The sequence below is a fragment of the Mus pahari genome, chromosome 4 (genome assembly GCF_900095145.1).
Source record: "Mus pahari chromosome 4, PAHARI_EIJ_v1.1, whole genome shotgun sequence".
In the NCBI taxonomy this organism is placed as follows: Eukaryota; Metazoa; Chordata; class Mammalia; order Rodentia; family Muridae; genus Mus; species Mus pahari.
In genome coordinates, this window is record NC_034593.1 from 48,689,100 (window position 1) to 48,705,485 (window position 16,386).

Consider the following 16,386-nt stretch of genomic DNA (forward strand, 5'->3'; position numbering starts at 1 on the left):
CTGTGCTGGGACTGTGCTGGGTCTGTGCTGGGTCTGTGCTGGGTCTGTGCTGGGTCTGTGCTGGGTCTGTGCTGGGTCTGTGCTTGGACTGTGCTGGGACTGTGCTGGGTCTGTGCTGGGTCTGTGCTGGGTCTGTGCTGGGTCTGTGCTGGGTCTGTGCTGGGTCTGTGCTGGGACTGTGCTGGGACTGTGCTGGGTCTGTGCTGGGTCTGTGCTGGGTCTGTGCTGGGTCTGTGCTGGGTCTGTGCTGGGACTGTGCTGGGTCTGTGCTGGCTCTGCTCACACTTGAGAACAGGAAGGAAGAGAGCCATAGCACGCTGTGGCTTCTAACCAGCACCCTCTTCCTACGCAGGTCACTTGGTAGGGACAAATATGAAGAAAATGATAACTTTTATTAATGTGAAAAGGGGGAAGAAAGCTTTATTCATTGCCATGCTTTAAAACCACTGCCCAACTAGTTGAGCCGTCATGAGAAAGAACCCAGAAGATAATGATGTAAGACAAGACCTAAGACAGTTTAAATAAGTCCCTGCTCTCCAGCAGACCCAGTGTTTACATAGTAAGGAGCTTTGTACCAGAATTGTGCTGTCATGTTTCTGCCCAGAAGCTGTCAGGATAAAGTTTACTATCAATTACTGCTTTACACGTATAAAATGAGTTAAGCTGTCATCATTTTCTCAGCCAGAGATCCTAAACTGTCAAAGAATGCCAATTTTTAATCTGACACAGAGAAGAAAATTATCTGTTATTCTGACCTCTAATTTCTTGACATTTTAATGCCATAATTGCTGTGGTTAGCCCTGGTTCATGACTTCACCTGTCAGGGAAGAATGAGTCAATAACCTTAAGCTGTTTCACAAATTTTAGTACTAACTTCAAAGCTCAAAATTCTAGGCAGATCATAGAATTTTTAAACAAAGAGGACATGCTAGTATTTTAAGGTGGTGCTTAGCATTTTGTAATAAAATTATCTCAATCAGGCAAACTGGCATTATGAAACAACAAAACCTAGTTTTAGCTATTAATGATCTTTACATTAAAAAACACCAAGATAATCATTATAAGTAAAATGAGTGAAGACATCATAAACAGGCTAATTTTTGAGCTCTTTTTTTCTTCTTTTTTTGTAGGAATCTGTTCATTCTTTCAGGCCGAGAGCAACACTCCTCAGGGCTCCAAGAGGAATGCTTTGAAACCAGGTATTGTGTCTCCCCAGGGTCTTTCACGGTGATAATGTGCAGGGAGGGCTATGAACCTTAAACCATCAAACCTTAGTTGCACTATCTACAGAGCTCTGCCTTGTGGCTGTGGAGGCTGAGTGCCCCTGCGTGGGGTGCTGTGCTATTTCTCCCTTCCCAGAGCAACTGAGATTGTGAGTGAGATCCAGCACCCTGGCTGTCCTGAGCTGGCTTGTTGCTCTTGAGTGCTTCTTAGCCTTTGGAGAGCACTTCTCTTCAAGCTGCAAAAGACTCTGTGGGAATATGTTTTGTTTTAACTTATTCATTGAAATTAACAGAAATGCAAGAGAGAGAATGATGGTGAGGAATAGGAGAGGAAAATTAACTACTTTCCTTAACAGCCCTCAGTCTGCACTACACTAATGGTCTCTTGCTGCCCTCGGGAAGATGAAGCAGCTTCCTCAGAAATCTTGAGTTGACAGAGATCGTCGAAGCCTATCTGCTGACTTGTGTCAGGGCCTGTGCTAGCTGGAGGGAGGGGGTGTTGCCAGAGTGTGCATCCTCACAGGTGACACGTCAGACACCCGGAGAAGGGGTTGGGGATGAGAAGATGCATATCCTGGCTTGATTTTGGGGGTGGCAGACCTTCATCATCTAGTGAGTGTTTATTCTGAATGACACTCAAAGGAGCAGAGTGCGGAACAAAGACATCCTGCCTAACACCAGTCTTCACTGCTGGGGTCATATAAAGATCCAGAATGTAATTGATTCTGTTCAGAACATCTACATAATAAGTGAACATGAAGCTGGACCTACTCCCATCCAGCAAATCAGTGAAAAGCCCACGCATGCTACGATTCCTACAGTGTGATGAGTAAAGCTTACAAAAATTTAATTGGCTGTGCCACTGCCCAGAATGGTAGTATGCCGGCTCAGGAAGCAGACACTGTCAGTGAGGCTCAAATGTGCACTCTAATCACAGAAGGAACATCTCAATTCTAATTCTGGTGTCTTCTCCTCTGGCTCATTTGTCTCCTTTTCAATTCACATTTAAATAAGGAAAACCTGTTATTTCCCTATCAATATAAATGCTACCCCATGGTTTTCCTCATATTCAATATACTCAAATTTGTATTTTGTCCAAAACAATCAGCCTGTAATTTCCCTTTTACATACAGAACTTTGTTGTAGAGGAAAAAAAGCACAACAAGATACCCAGGACCAAAAATGCCCATGAAAATTATGAATTAAGTCTAACTGGACTTGGAGTATAAGAATGAACTATACCACTTTCCCTTTTCTGATCATAAAAGTACTCATTGTGGCTGGGCAAGATAGTGAACACCCTTGATCCCAGCTTCAGGAGGCAGAGGCAGATGGATTTCTATGAGTTCCAGGTCAGAATGGTCTCTACATAGAAAGTTCTGGGTCAGCTGGGCGTGGTGGCGCACGCCTTTAATCCCAGCACTCGGGAGGCAGAGGCAGGCGGATTTCTGAGTTCGAGGCTGGCCTGGTCTACAAAGTGAGTTCCAGGACAGCCAGGGCTATACAGAGAAACTCTGTCTTGAAAAAAAAAACCAAAAAAAAAAAAAAAAAAAAAGTTCTGGGTCATTCAGGATTACAGAGTGAGACCTTATCTCAAAACAAAAACAAAAACAAAAACAAAGCAAAACAAAACAACAACAACAAAAAAACAGTTGGTTGGTTGAAAAAGATGGATTTCATTTATAAAGAATTTATAAAAGGGCCCATGTTAAGCAAAGGGGTATAAGAATTTTCTCATATCAAATAAACTGATTAAATTTTATATACAACTGAGAGCACTAAATTAGGTAAGCATAGTGATCTCTGGAGGTATTTCTCACTTCACAAATGATTTCCCAATACCTGGGTTGTTCTTCCTGGACCACCAGCCCCATGTCTGCTCCCATTCCCTTGTGCATATGTTACTGTGCAGCACTGCCTTTAATAACATGTGGGATGTGTTCTCCAAGTGTTCTGCCCTAAGCGACCAATGAGCAATGATCATGTGTTCTCTCCTCCCTTTCTTCTCTGCTTGGAGCCATGCAAATGGAGTCTTTATTTTATGAGGCATGTAAGAAATGGATACAAGATTTTTTAAGAGAGAGTCATTGCTGATCTGTACATTTTCTACCTCTGAAATGAAAACTGAAAGAGCATTCCAGTGCCTGGAGATGTAGCCACAATATTTTGTTTTGCATACAGCAGATGGCAGATTGTGGGTAGGATGGAGGGCAGAGATACAGTTTCCTTGGAGCAACGCTTACCTAGCAGCTGCTGCATCTTTATCCTGCCTACCTAGCCGAAGTCACTGTATGCCTGTGAAGCGATTTAGATGCTACTTAATATGACTTTTTCAATTAAAATACTTGTAATTCCCAACTGTTAGCTATAGACAGTTCAGGCCGAGAACAGCACTATTACAGCATCCATTACGCATTATACATTCATGGTATATCTCTTTGAATGTTCCTCCTAGAAATTTGCAAAGCTGCTTTTGTTTTTAAAAACTTATGCTGCTGATTATTTTAGTGAATTCCTCATAGTTAAATATTCGCCTAAGCATCACCCATTAACAACATGTAATGCATTTAATGGAGAGATGAAGTAAAATTATAGTTCTGTTAAGATGTCTGTATTTCAAAAAAACAAAAACAAAAACCAAAACCAAAAACCTCACCATATTGGTCTCATTGTTTGCTTTTGATAGACCTCCATTTTTTCTATTTGTCAAACCATGAAATCTATGAGTAGTAAAGAGTCAGGCTGAAAGAAGACTTCCACGGAAAGAGACGGGAGCCAGATGTGTGTGAGAGATTAAGCAGACACTTTGGGAGCTCAGACACCTACCTCCCGGAGCACAGGGTCTGTGATGCTGTCCAGGTTCACAGAGCCTTCGTAGGTCAAGTAGTGGAAAACATTGAGAGCACGGACTGCCTCTGGCCCTCGCTGTTTGTAGCCAAATATCAGGTCAATCCATTGATGGAGTTGGCAAGAAACAAACTCACTTTCCAGGGCCTGAAATGAATGAAGGAATATAAGACCACACATTTAGCAAGGTTCCAAATTACTTTCTCACTGTGAAACACTCAGTATAAACGAAGACATTATGCCTTTACGTTGTCTTTGATTTTATATATAAGATCTTCAGTCCCCAGAAGTGGCAAAAGACTACCTTTAATAAGACACAGGGCTAAATAAAAGTCTCTTCACAAAAATGCTTTCCACCGGGCAGTGGTGGCGCACACCTTTGATCCCAGCACTTGGGAGACAGAGGCAGGCGGATTTCTGAGTTCGAGGCCAGCCTGGTCTATAGAGTGAGTTCCAGGACAGCCAGAGATACACAGAGAAACCCTGTCTTAGAAAACCAAAAAAAAAAAAAAAAAAAAAAAAAAGGTTGCCATTTTCTTGGCTCCATTATATACACAAAAATGTTCATATTAAATACATTTCTTATAAAAAATACACTCATGCTCAAAAGTAACTTGCAACAACTTTTTAAATACTATTTTATAATAATTTCATTTCTAATTGTTAAATATTAGTTTAAAATTTTATAGGAATCTTTGCTATGAGTTTGTCTTCCTGAATGAAGTCCTCCAGCTTGCTTCTAAGATGACTAGAAAGGAATGCCTTCTTCATGCCTGGAATCGGCTCAGCCAGTACAGATTTGGGAGGACCCAGGGGACGGGGAGGTTTGCTGTTGAGTGATGTGTGTGTGGCGGGGAAGTATATCTGGGAGTCAGAGAGCACAGGCTTCTGTGAGAGCTGGGGAGACAAAGGCCCTTGTATTTATTCACTGATGGGTACTGAGGCTGGAAATGGGCAACCTGTGCAAGTGGGTGAGGCACTTTCTTAAACCAGCTTTGTGATGTTTTTATTCGTTGAGTTAGAACAGCATGATTTTCTTCACAAGAGGAAGAAGAAGGAGAGAGTGGTGTTACTGGTGAAGGAGGAGGAGGAGGAGGAAGAGAAGGATAACGGAGACACCCATACAGATGGGCTGGCGTTCACTTCATCCCTGGATAAAAACCATAGTGGGTACTTTGCTGGTTGGGAATAACCCACTCACTCCCTTCACTTCTGACACAGTCAAAGCAGGCAGGATGCCAACCATAGGCAAAGGAGGTTCTGTATCCAGCTTCAGAAATTCTCTGCGTACAGCTGTATATCATAAAGCGCAGCTGTCAGTAAATGTGTGAATCTGCTCACTCTCTGGTTGTTTGTCCTAGTTACTAAGGGGTTAACCCACTTTGGCATCCTTTCAATTAACAAACGATAACTTTCAAAGGAATCCTCTCAAAACTGTACTCTCCGCATTGCCTTTCCACTTTCCCACACCTAATACTTCATTCTCTGCATCCCTTTCCTGACTCAGTCCTTCACTTTTTACTGATATTAAAATAACCATTCAGACCAGAATACAAGAAATGAGACAAAAAATAAAGTGATTGGTTAACTCTTTGCAGGTTATATTTGTTATAGTTTGTGTGATTTAGTAAATTTTAAAAGTCAGTACAATTGTTATCATGCAACAGTGATCTTTTTAGCACTAGTCCAATGGATGGAAGGATAAAACAGGTGACCATTATGCAGGGGGACTATTGAGTGGCCACATTCCAATCTCGCCCCAGGAACTGAGAATAGCTGCGAATTAATACTTAAAGGAAGTTTGTTTTTCAGCTATGTAAAATAAGTCTTAGAGCTATCACTGAAAGATTTACCAATTTACTATTATTTTTCTAGGATAAAGCTATTATTGAATGATATGGCTAATGTGATCAAGGGGGACAGAGAGAATGATGGCTTTCCAGGACTTTGAGTTTAAAATGTGTTTATTCATCTCAGTACCCTTCTTTCACTTCTTCTCTCACCACATGCAACAAGTGTGAAACAGTTAATGTTCCTTCTGTTCTGAGTATCTGCCCTACACCATGGCGTAGGAACACATCTTGTCCCTTGTATGGTTCTAAGATCTGCCTATGTGAGCCTGTGCTCCTCCTCATACTGCACAGGCATCGCCTGGGGCACGGGCATTGCCTGGGGCTCTTGGATGTCGGCTACATTTCCTCTGGAGTAGGACCTGAGCCTCACCTCACACTCATGTTGTCTGTTTCCTCCTCCCAGTCACTGCCTGCTGCTCTTCAGAATGACTGTCCTGTCCGCAGTTCTTGCCATTTGTGGTGCCTCTATGCCCCTGCCACCTTGGTGCTGTCTCGGTTTCTAATTTTGACTACTATGACAGATAGAAAATAATAACTAGTTGTTTTGGTTTGTAGTCCTTTGATTGCTAACAAATTAGATATTTTAAAGACATCTTTGTCTTTTGGGTCTCCCAAAAACTTCCTATTCATACCCTTTGCTCACTTTATTTTTAAATTTTACATGTGTGTGTACATGCACAAAGTTGTTGCTATGTTCCTATGTTTGCGCAAGTACCCTCTGATGCCAGAAGACCATATCCCACTTGCTGGAACTGGAATTAAAATGGTTGTGTGCAGCCTCATGTGGGTGCTGGGAGCTGAATCTGGTCCTCTGCAGGAGCAGCAAGTGCTCTTAGCATCTTCAGCATCTGCCCTGCCCCGCTCACTTGTGCACGGCAGTTTCTGTCTTTATGTTGCTGAATGCAGACTTTGACAGTTTCAGCAGTGATTCCTTGCTGGTTTAATCCGTGCAGATACATCCTCTTACAGATACTGTCCACTAGGTGTGTCTGCATCCATTTTGCATTTTGAGGCCACCAACTCATTTAGCGGTGCTTATGCCTGGGGTGAGGAGTTCTGCTGTTGGAGGTAGCTTTCAGTATCTCTGCCCATCCGACTCATAGGATGGCTGACTCCTCACATAAGGTTTTAGTTCATCTAGAGTCTACTTTCCTTCACAGTAGAACAGAATCCACTCTTATTTTATGTAGCAACTGGAAGTCCTCTCCTCAGAAATGTGTGCTGTGAGTTTTATGTGCAAAGATGTATTTGTGGTGATATTCAGACCTGCCGTTATTAAATAATATGATCCTTTATCTAGTAAAAGATCAGTTTTGCCCATCTGTGTTCCCTTTCTTTCTTCCCTTCCCATGCCCTCCCTTTCTTCTCTCTTTCCTCTCTCCTTTTTTTCTGATAAAATATTTTTATTAATGATTTGGGGATTTCATACAACCCATGCAGGTCACACTCCTTTTCCATTCCTCCAAAGCCTACCCTCGCACCCTTGTGCCCTCCACCACTCCCAGAAAACACACCAAGTATAATTTGCATTGCCCCTGTAGTCACGGCAGCATGGTCAAATTCCCAGTGGCTATCCCGCTAAAGATAACTGAGTCTTTCTCCACCCACACCCCTCCTGCCAGAAGCCATTAACTGTGAAGAACTACATTTCAGCATCTTTGTCACATTTTTAAAGGGCTCTCTGCAGTCTGGAATTATTGGTGGTGAGTATGTGTGTGCGGGGTGGTTGTCACAGGAGCTTGAAATGTCTCTATTCTCTGTTAAGAGCCTAGAGTCATTTATACCTCTGCAAAAGTCACATCCTTGCCCACTCCTTGCACAGATCATACTTTTCCACATGGTTTCTGGTGGCAGCACAGACCGCAAACATCTACATGGTTCCTCAAACTACCTTGTCTCTAGTTCTGTCTGTTGCTCATGCACCACTCCACTCCACCATCTTTCCCATCTCTCTACCAACACATTGAGTTATTAAAGTGGTGTTGCAAACATGCTTTATTTGCATGTAAAGCTGTTTGGGTCTTACATGCAGATATTTATTACAGTGAATCATTAATCTGGTTTGAGGATTCTGAAGCCCCATAAATACTGGACTATCTCCGAGTCTCATCTCGGACATCCTATTGTTGGCCAGTCTGGGGCAGGGTCTGCTTGATTTCTAGGCTGCTGCACACTCCTCTGCTCTTGCACCCACCCCTTCCTTTCTTTTACTTTTTCATGTATGTATGTATGTATGATGTATGTATGTATGTGTCTAGCCAGTTATGTGTAACCCAGACATTTACATAACTATTCTTGTTTCTCTTAAGTTGTAAACACTGACATGAGTTTCATTCATTGACACTTCTAAAAATTCTCATCTATACAGATCAGTTCCTGTGACTTATGTTAAGAGATAAAAATTAAAATTTTCTCCCTAACAATTTTTTGGTGTTCTTAGTCAAGTTTTATTTCCCTCTAAATAAGTTCATAAAATTTTGGTGTATTTATAAGATCTACACAACTCAAATCAAAACCCTAGAACTAGGAAGGGAAATGGGCATAAAGTCCCAATCCTAACCAAGAAGCTATCTGTAATTGATGCCTGTTAGGAGAGAGGAAATCAGTGTTCACTAATGGAGTATTAACTGGGTATTATCAACCATTCCTAGAATAGGGAGTAGCTGGCCAGTATAAAACAGACCCATTTGTGTGTTTCTTGGTTTGTTTGTTTTATCCTTTTGGATTTTGTTTGTTTTGATTCAGTGAGCAGGGGTGGGGGTGGAGAGAGAGAGAGAGAGAGAGAGAGAGAGAGAGAGAGAGAGAGAGAGAATGAACAAGATTGGGTGGGCGAGTGGGTAGTAATCTTGGGAGAGGGGAAAGAATATAATCCGAATATATGAAAAAATTAAAAGCCAATAAATACAAAAGAAATTGGTACATGTAAAAAGATACACTCAATATATGGTTATTTATTATGTAGAAAAAATGGTATTGATTTCTCTAAGCTAATTTTGTGTCTGACAACTATTGATTATCTGCAAGTATAGCTTCTTTAACTTGCTTTTTCATGCAGAACTGTTCTCACGTTTAGCAGCTATAAATAATAGAAGTAATGAGATGGAGCACCTATGTCTGTTCCTGATGTTAAAGGGTTAAAGTCCACTTAGGCTCAGTGTGCACGCGCACACACACACACACACACACACACACACACACACACACAGAGAGAGAGAGAGAGAGAGAGAGAGAGAGAGAGAGAGAGAGAGAGNAGAGAGAGAGAGAGAGAGAGAGAGAGAGAGAGAGAGAGAGAGAGAGAGAGGAGCATTCATACATACACATACATCTGCCACCTCCCATGCTAATTTGCTTGGTATTTTTGCACTGTAGTTGTTTATGAAGTTGGCACTTGTTCTTATCTTAATTCTCCCCTTAATTACTGTTGGAATCATAATCCTATGGCTTTCCATGGTTTCTGGGAAACCTTGCATAAGAATTGAGTTCATTATTTCTTGAAAAATTGGTAAAATTAATCAAAAAATAGAGGCCTTGGATTTTTCTGAGAGTGCAGAGAAATTCCATTGAATTTCTCTAAGGCTTCTAGGTATCCATTTATGCATTTTATTATCTTGCTTGCTATTAATCCATTTTCTCTCAGCTCTAAACCTTATTATTATTAGTTCATGGTTTTCATAATAATATTTAATTAAACTCAAAATCTTTGTGATATCTACTGTTATTTGCTACACTGAGGAGAGGCAGCATGGTGAATAGGGTGGCAGTGGCAGTTAAGTGTTCTGGATAGCTTTGCCTTTTCATTCATAAAAATAAGATTAAATGAGGTAGGAATGAAGAGAACAAAACCCTATTATAATTTTCCTTGCTTATTTCTATGCAAGAGGAAAAAACAACCCAAGTTTAGAACACTTTAAAACTAAATCTAGTTCAAAGTCAAATGCGTATATATGTAGGAACTTAATATTAGCTATAACCTCACCCAGAGAAGAGGTCCTCCCTGCAGTGCTGTTCACTGCACAAATGGTATTTACCCTGCTACTGAACACACGGCTGTGCTTATTTGGTTTTCTCAGAGCTGTGTTTGCATGCACAGACTCACTCTGCACTTTGAAATAAGATCTTAGTATGGTGCTTACACTGGAAAATATGAAAAAATACTCGATTACTAAGCTATTAGTGTTATAATGGCCCTAATAGCTTCTTGAACATCTCCTTCACATCTCCAGGCAGAAGCAATTGCTTTAAGCCTAGATAACCCAATTTCCCATCCATAACTCTACCCCTGGGATGTGGGAGGAAGGAAGTGAAGAGAGATGTGAAGTGGAATGGTATCTTTCAGATGGACTGCACCCACCTACATCTCATCCCCATCTTTGCCCATGGGTATTAGATGGGAAAGAATTCTTTCACTAATGCACTTGGGATAAAGCCTCTCTAAAATTCATGAGAAAGAACAAAGGAAACTGAAATGAGCTGCAAGAATCCTTTTATATACGGGAATGCAATTTCTATCTCTTCTATACTAAATAAAAACACTTCCATCTTTCTATTCTACCAATGATCTCCTTTCAGTAACAAAATACTCTCTGAATAGTGATGTGTGTATTCAAGCAGATAATCAGAAAAACATTCGAGTTTTTGTAAATGTCTAGGCTAGTTCTCTTCACTCCCATGATTGCATTAAAATTTTAGTCATTGAAACTTTAATTACTCAATTATTGTTTTAAATAAACATAATTATGTATGGCTATACTACGGGGCTCAGGACAGCTTTGAACTTGCCATGTGTCCTAGTCTGGACTTGTACTCACAGTGACCTGAGTACTGGGATTATATACCCAGATCAATAAAGCTGTTTTAAATGGCTGTGGTGGGGGATGTGTGTTAAATTATCCTATTACTTGATTGATGGCTAGATGCACCATAACCCAAGAGACATCCTAGGTCTCATTGCTCTTCAAATGGCCTACCACAATCCACCTGGCCTCCTTCTCTAACCACTGCATGCTAGCCTGTTACAGAGCAGACTCCTGAAGCCACCACACCCTGCGCCTTCTCTTACAACCATCACCATTAGTCTCCTCCCTGCATACCTTAACATAAGCCAGCACAGCCCTGCATATAACAGGCTTTCAAAAGCTCTATCCCATCTCTGCTCCTGGAGGTTTTCATGGTTTTCAGATATAGATCAAGGTTCTTGGAGATAAAGCTTGGGTGTGACCCCTATGTATAATTGTTCCTCTCTCACTGGCCTGAGCGCACTTCATCTTGTGTGTTTCTGAGTTGAACCCATCCTTCATCTGGAGTTAATCCTCTCACTGGTCTTTTTTATTGAGAGAAGTGGTGTGTGTGTGCTCTCCATAAATGCCCTCTTGTCATCAAGCAGTAGCCGCAGCACACACAGTTACTTGTGAAATCAATTTACATTCAAATTGGAAAGTGCAACTAAAAATTACCAGCTAGCACTTCATTGTTTCAAAAGTATAGCGTATATTCTCAGTTAGAGTCTATGCCTTGAGACAGACAGTGTTCTAGACTTTATGATCAGGGTGACACAAAAGACAAAAACCTGATTTCCCAAGCAAAAGAACAAGGTGAAAACAGTCTGATTTCTCTCCTACCCTAAAAGATTGCCCACCTACTACATGCCAAACACTGTCCTTGGAGGGCGTGTGGACAAGAGTCTTTCTATGTTCTGAACAGATCCGAGCCTACTGGGGTAAGCATGCTGACTTCAGCCTGTCCTGTGGTTTAGAACCCCTGCCCCCATGCCACGGAAATAACGAGCACTGACCCCTCCTCCCCGTATTAGCAGAACAAACTGAAATATTTTAATTCTCTGATATGTGTAAGCAGCCGCTATGCAACTTAGTCTGACCTTACACCTGCTTCTGCACAATGAAGAAACTGAGGGACAATGCCACTAGTAGAAGTGACGGAGGTCACTGTAGGGTGTAGCATTAGATCACAGAGGACAGATAAACAACTTCTCACTACCTTCACTCTCCCTTCCATGTCCCCAGCACGTCTAGAAATGCTTCCTGATGGATTTCCAGCTCTACCCGGGTAGCACCAGCACTCTCGGTGCAGCCAGAAGACACCATTTAGAATGTGAGGCCATGCCACGCTGTGCTCAGTCCACCGGTCTTTTTGAAAAACAAATTATACATGGGTAGATTACGATTGATGAAGCCAGCATTAGGGTAATACTATCAGAAAGACTTTGTATTTCTGTCCTTTGTCAAGAGGTCAGATGCTAACCAAGTTAGAACCAAATACAAGGCTTTATCAATGCTTCCTGAGGAAGTTGGTTCGATTATCTTAGGCTGTGTGTAGATAAATTAAGTCAGTGCATATTTACTGTACAAACAAAGCATTTAGAATTTACTGAGATGTCTAGAAAAAGCGATGACATTATAGTCTGAGTTTTTTTTCTAAAGAGACCCAATTTTGAATTCTACAATTCATCAGTGAGAGAATTTTGTCACTGTGTTCATATCTTGATCACTGTGTCACAGCATATAAGCAGCTCTATGTGACAGTGCCTACAACACCAGTGACAGCACCAAGTATGGCAGTGGATGAGGAGAGCCTCAGGACAGGCTAAAGCTCGGGAACGGGGGTGGCTGTGATTGAAGAGCAGAATGACAGGTGTGGACTATATGAATTTGTGTAGTCACCACAGACAAATGATAACGCACCAGTGTTCAAAGTTAGAACATGATCTGTGAATAATCAAAAGCCACTGCCCTTGTGTCAGACACCTGTGTAGCTCCACACGCTGTGGTGAAGCTCACATTTAAAAACCAGTGATGCCTTCCTTTTCATGTAATTATTTTTCTCTTCATTACCTTGAATTTTGTTAGGACAGCTTGAAAGGAGAAGGAGCAGGGAATGTTCATGGATATAGAATCCTAATCCACAGAGAGAGGAAGGACTTTTACCACAGCGAATGCTATTTCTCTGGGATATATGCCATTCTCATTTTCTCATTTTGCACATGAGGCTCATTAAAAAGAACTCATGTGAATAACTGGAGATAATCTGGGTGTCCACTACAAATAGAGCAGAAAGCTCGTGCACACACAACGATAAACCTATTTCGGAGGAACTAAAGCCTACAGAAACTACCCAATAAGTACACAGAAAATCCAACAAAACATTGAATGAATGGTAGTTGTCATCATAGAATTTAGAGAAGACATAAATACTTTCACATCTCACTGTATAGGCTCTTTATATTATAGAAACACACACCAAATAAATGTACCTTTGGCAAAACTTAGAACCTTGCAGCAAGCTGGTGATGTTGAGTGCTAACTCTTTGTTTGCCAGGTTTCTACAGATCAGCATGATTACCCTGTATCAGCAGGTGGGGAACCCAGCCAGAGCAGAGAATCTGGGCTGTGGAGGCAGGCTTCAAGATGGAGAAATGCAGGAGGGTGACTCTGAGAGTGGCAGCTGTGGGTGTAGCCACACTTGGTCCCTTTACGTCAGAGTCAGCAATAACACAGAAGCAAAGCTGGCTGCCTCAGACACACCACAGACCTATCACCCAGCTGATGCACAAGAGAACTCTTTTTTTAAGCCTCCCAAAGTTGCTTCAAGGAAGACCAGAGGAGGAGACTTCTGAAGCTATCCACTCACTGCTTGCTGGATCTTTGTGCAAACTGTCTATTTATCCTGGCATGGCTCCTGAGAGGCACACAGAGAGACTGGGACAATAGAAGGTCCCCAAATATCCATCATACAGCAAAAGATTAGTTTACAAGTCTTCCTAGACAATTAGTAAGATGACAGGAATTTGGTTTAGAATTGAGGGAGAGACCTAGGCAGGAGTACCTCAGTTGGTAAAGTGTTTGCCTGAGTTAGATGCTTAGGATACCAAATGAAAACTGCCAGTGCCACAGCTGGGTTGTCTGGGCACCTGTGCCCATAAACAGCTGCAGATTCAAAGGGCACAAGGCGTATGTCACTGACCCTGGATGAGTGGAGCATGCATCCTGGTGGACACATCATTCTAACTTGGGTTTGATCTTATCAATCCAGAAAGCTCACTGACTTCTAAATGTGGGAGAAGGTTTAAAGGCTATTCTCAGGGGGAGGGAGGGAAGGAATACAAGTGGCAATACATCTTAGAAAAATAACCATAACAATCTCTCAAGGAATCCCATTTACAGGAAATCTAGATATGTTCCAGTGAGGCCAATTCACCGGGTTGGACGCATTGCTACCTAATACACTAAATGACTCATGCATATTTTTCTACAGATTCAATTAAGAATCTATCCTCTTGCTTGATTAGTTTCTACAAATTGTAATTACCTGGTGGTTTCTTGCCCAGATAATTATTAGCTTTTACTAGGTCCAAAATCCTTAAGAAGGATATTGCTTGCCTTGGGAATTTGTCTTAAGCAGGAACCACATTTCTATTCATTAGGCATATTTGAAATAAGATGACTAATTTGGGGAGCAGATAAACTACCCCAGTGAAGAATTGCCAAGGTTACATCTATAATGTCACTACTACCTTTTTAAAAATATATAAAAATGTTTTAGCATCTAGTAAACACACAAAGAGGTATTCAATGCCATTATACTGGAGAACTTAAAATGATAAAAATATTTTATTTCATGTCCAGTAAAGTGACTGTAATCAAAAACAACAACAGGGGCTCATGTGTGGGTGAAGGCACAAGGGACATGAGCTGTGGCATTTTGTGAGTGGGGATAGATGATGACAAAGTCACTACTGAAGATATTTCAGTAGTTTGCTAAGATGTTAAGTAGAATTTACTCTGTGTGCAAGCCCATTCCTAGGTATGTACTGTAAAGAAATAAAAGCATGTCATCTACTGGAAACTTGCATGATAGAAAACTGATATTACATCAATGTCCATAGTAGCCTTACCAATACAGCCAAGACCTGGAAACAACTCCAGTGTCACTGACTGCCACATGGACTAATAACACTGACTGGCATCACTTATAGTGTGATGTCACTGTACACACAGCACAGCAGGGACTCGGGCAGGATGGCTCTCATGGACTGTGATAAGAAAGCCAAATGCTAAGAAGGCAATTGTAATGGGGTAAAAGCTGGTCATGGCTGCCTACCCAGCAGGCCACACGGTTCAGGGGGAAGATGCTATCTGTGTGTGGGTTTCGGGGGGCGGGGGGAGCTCAGGAGATTATTTTGTCTTTACTTTTTAAGAAATACTTTTAAGTTATTGTTTTTTTTTTTTTTTTTTACTATTTTCTTTAAATTTCAGGCCCCAGTACTTCATTAGATTGTTATTTTATATTCATTTATGCATGTGTATATGTGTGCTCACATGTGCGCATGATTCGCCAAGTGTGTGAATAGACAAAGGACAACTTGTGTGGGTTGGTTGTCTCTTTTCATCTTGTGGGTTCTGGAGAGCAAACTTAGGTTGTCTGGCATGTGTAGCCTTTCACCTGCTGAGCCCTGGGTTCATTATAAAAACTCTTTCCAGCCTGAACCACTTGTAATTTTCTTAACACTGTTCAAAACAAAGAAGCTTTCTGATACCCTCACCATCAGTGTTTGTATTCTGGTTTTTGTTGTTATTTGGGGTTTTGGTTTTTTGAGACAGGGTTTCACTGTGTAGTTCTGGTTGTCCTGGAACTCACTCTGTAGACCAGGCTGGCCTCAAACACACAGAATCTGACCACTTCTGCCTCCTGAGTGCTTGGATTAAAGGGGTGGACTGTATCATACGTGGGTACCTTTGTCTAACCTACACCCTCAAGGACTGCTTCTTACATGTTTTCTAGACAGTTTACAGTTGTGGGCTTTATATTCAGGTTGATTGATGCTCTGTTTGGGCTAATACTCTGTATGGAGTGAGATGACACTGCCTTTGCATACAATGACCTAACATTTCTAGCACCCACTTTTCCAGCACTGTTTTTAAAAAGTAAGGTTTTGTTTGTTTGTTTGTTTGCTTGTTTGTTTTCCTACAAACCCCGTTTCACAGTACCTCTGAGGTCAAATACATCAGTAAACTCCCCAGAATGAGCTGTGGGCAGAGGACCACAGGAAAAGGCAAGGCAGTGGGGACCAGTTCTTACTGTGGATCAACTGCCAGGGGCAATCTGACTGACGAGCCAGTCCCGTGCTTTCTGTGTGTGAGTTTGGAAGCTTCCATGTAGCCTCGCTCAGAGCAGCCACCCGTCTGCCTGTTGCTATCATTTTGGTTCTCACAGCAGAGACAGCACCATGCTACTGAGTACGCTGGCTGGCTGTGCTCCGAAGAGCATCATGCACGGGCTTTCTCTACGTTTTGCAACAATGAATTTACTACACCAGAGTAGTTCATTGCTCTGTTTCTTTCTGGGATCTGCTGGTGAGGATCCAAGATAAAGACTTGTGAAAACTGAAGGAGGAGCCCACACACTGGCCTTCTCTCTACTGACTTCTTTATCTTTTTTTTTTTTTTTTT

The 16,386-nt window shown here is 41.6% G+C and overlaps 1 protein-coding gene across 9 annotated transcripts in view; it reads right to left on the reverse strand.

Annotated features, from left to right (window-relative positions):
* Nbea (neurobeachin) overlaps positions 1–16,386 on the reverse strand; it is a 554,101-nt gene that overhangs the window by 37,140 nt on the left and 500,575 nt on the right. For all 9 annotated transcript variants that reach the window (XM_029537485.1, XM_029537487.1, XM_021195277.2 and 6 more), the window contains one exon: positions 4,050–4,217. In XM_029537485.1, the coding sequence (XP_029393345.1) occupies positions 4,050–4,217 (168 nt within the window). The remainder of the gene's footprint in view (positions 1–4,049; positions 4,218–16,386) is intronic.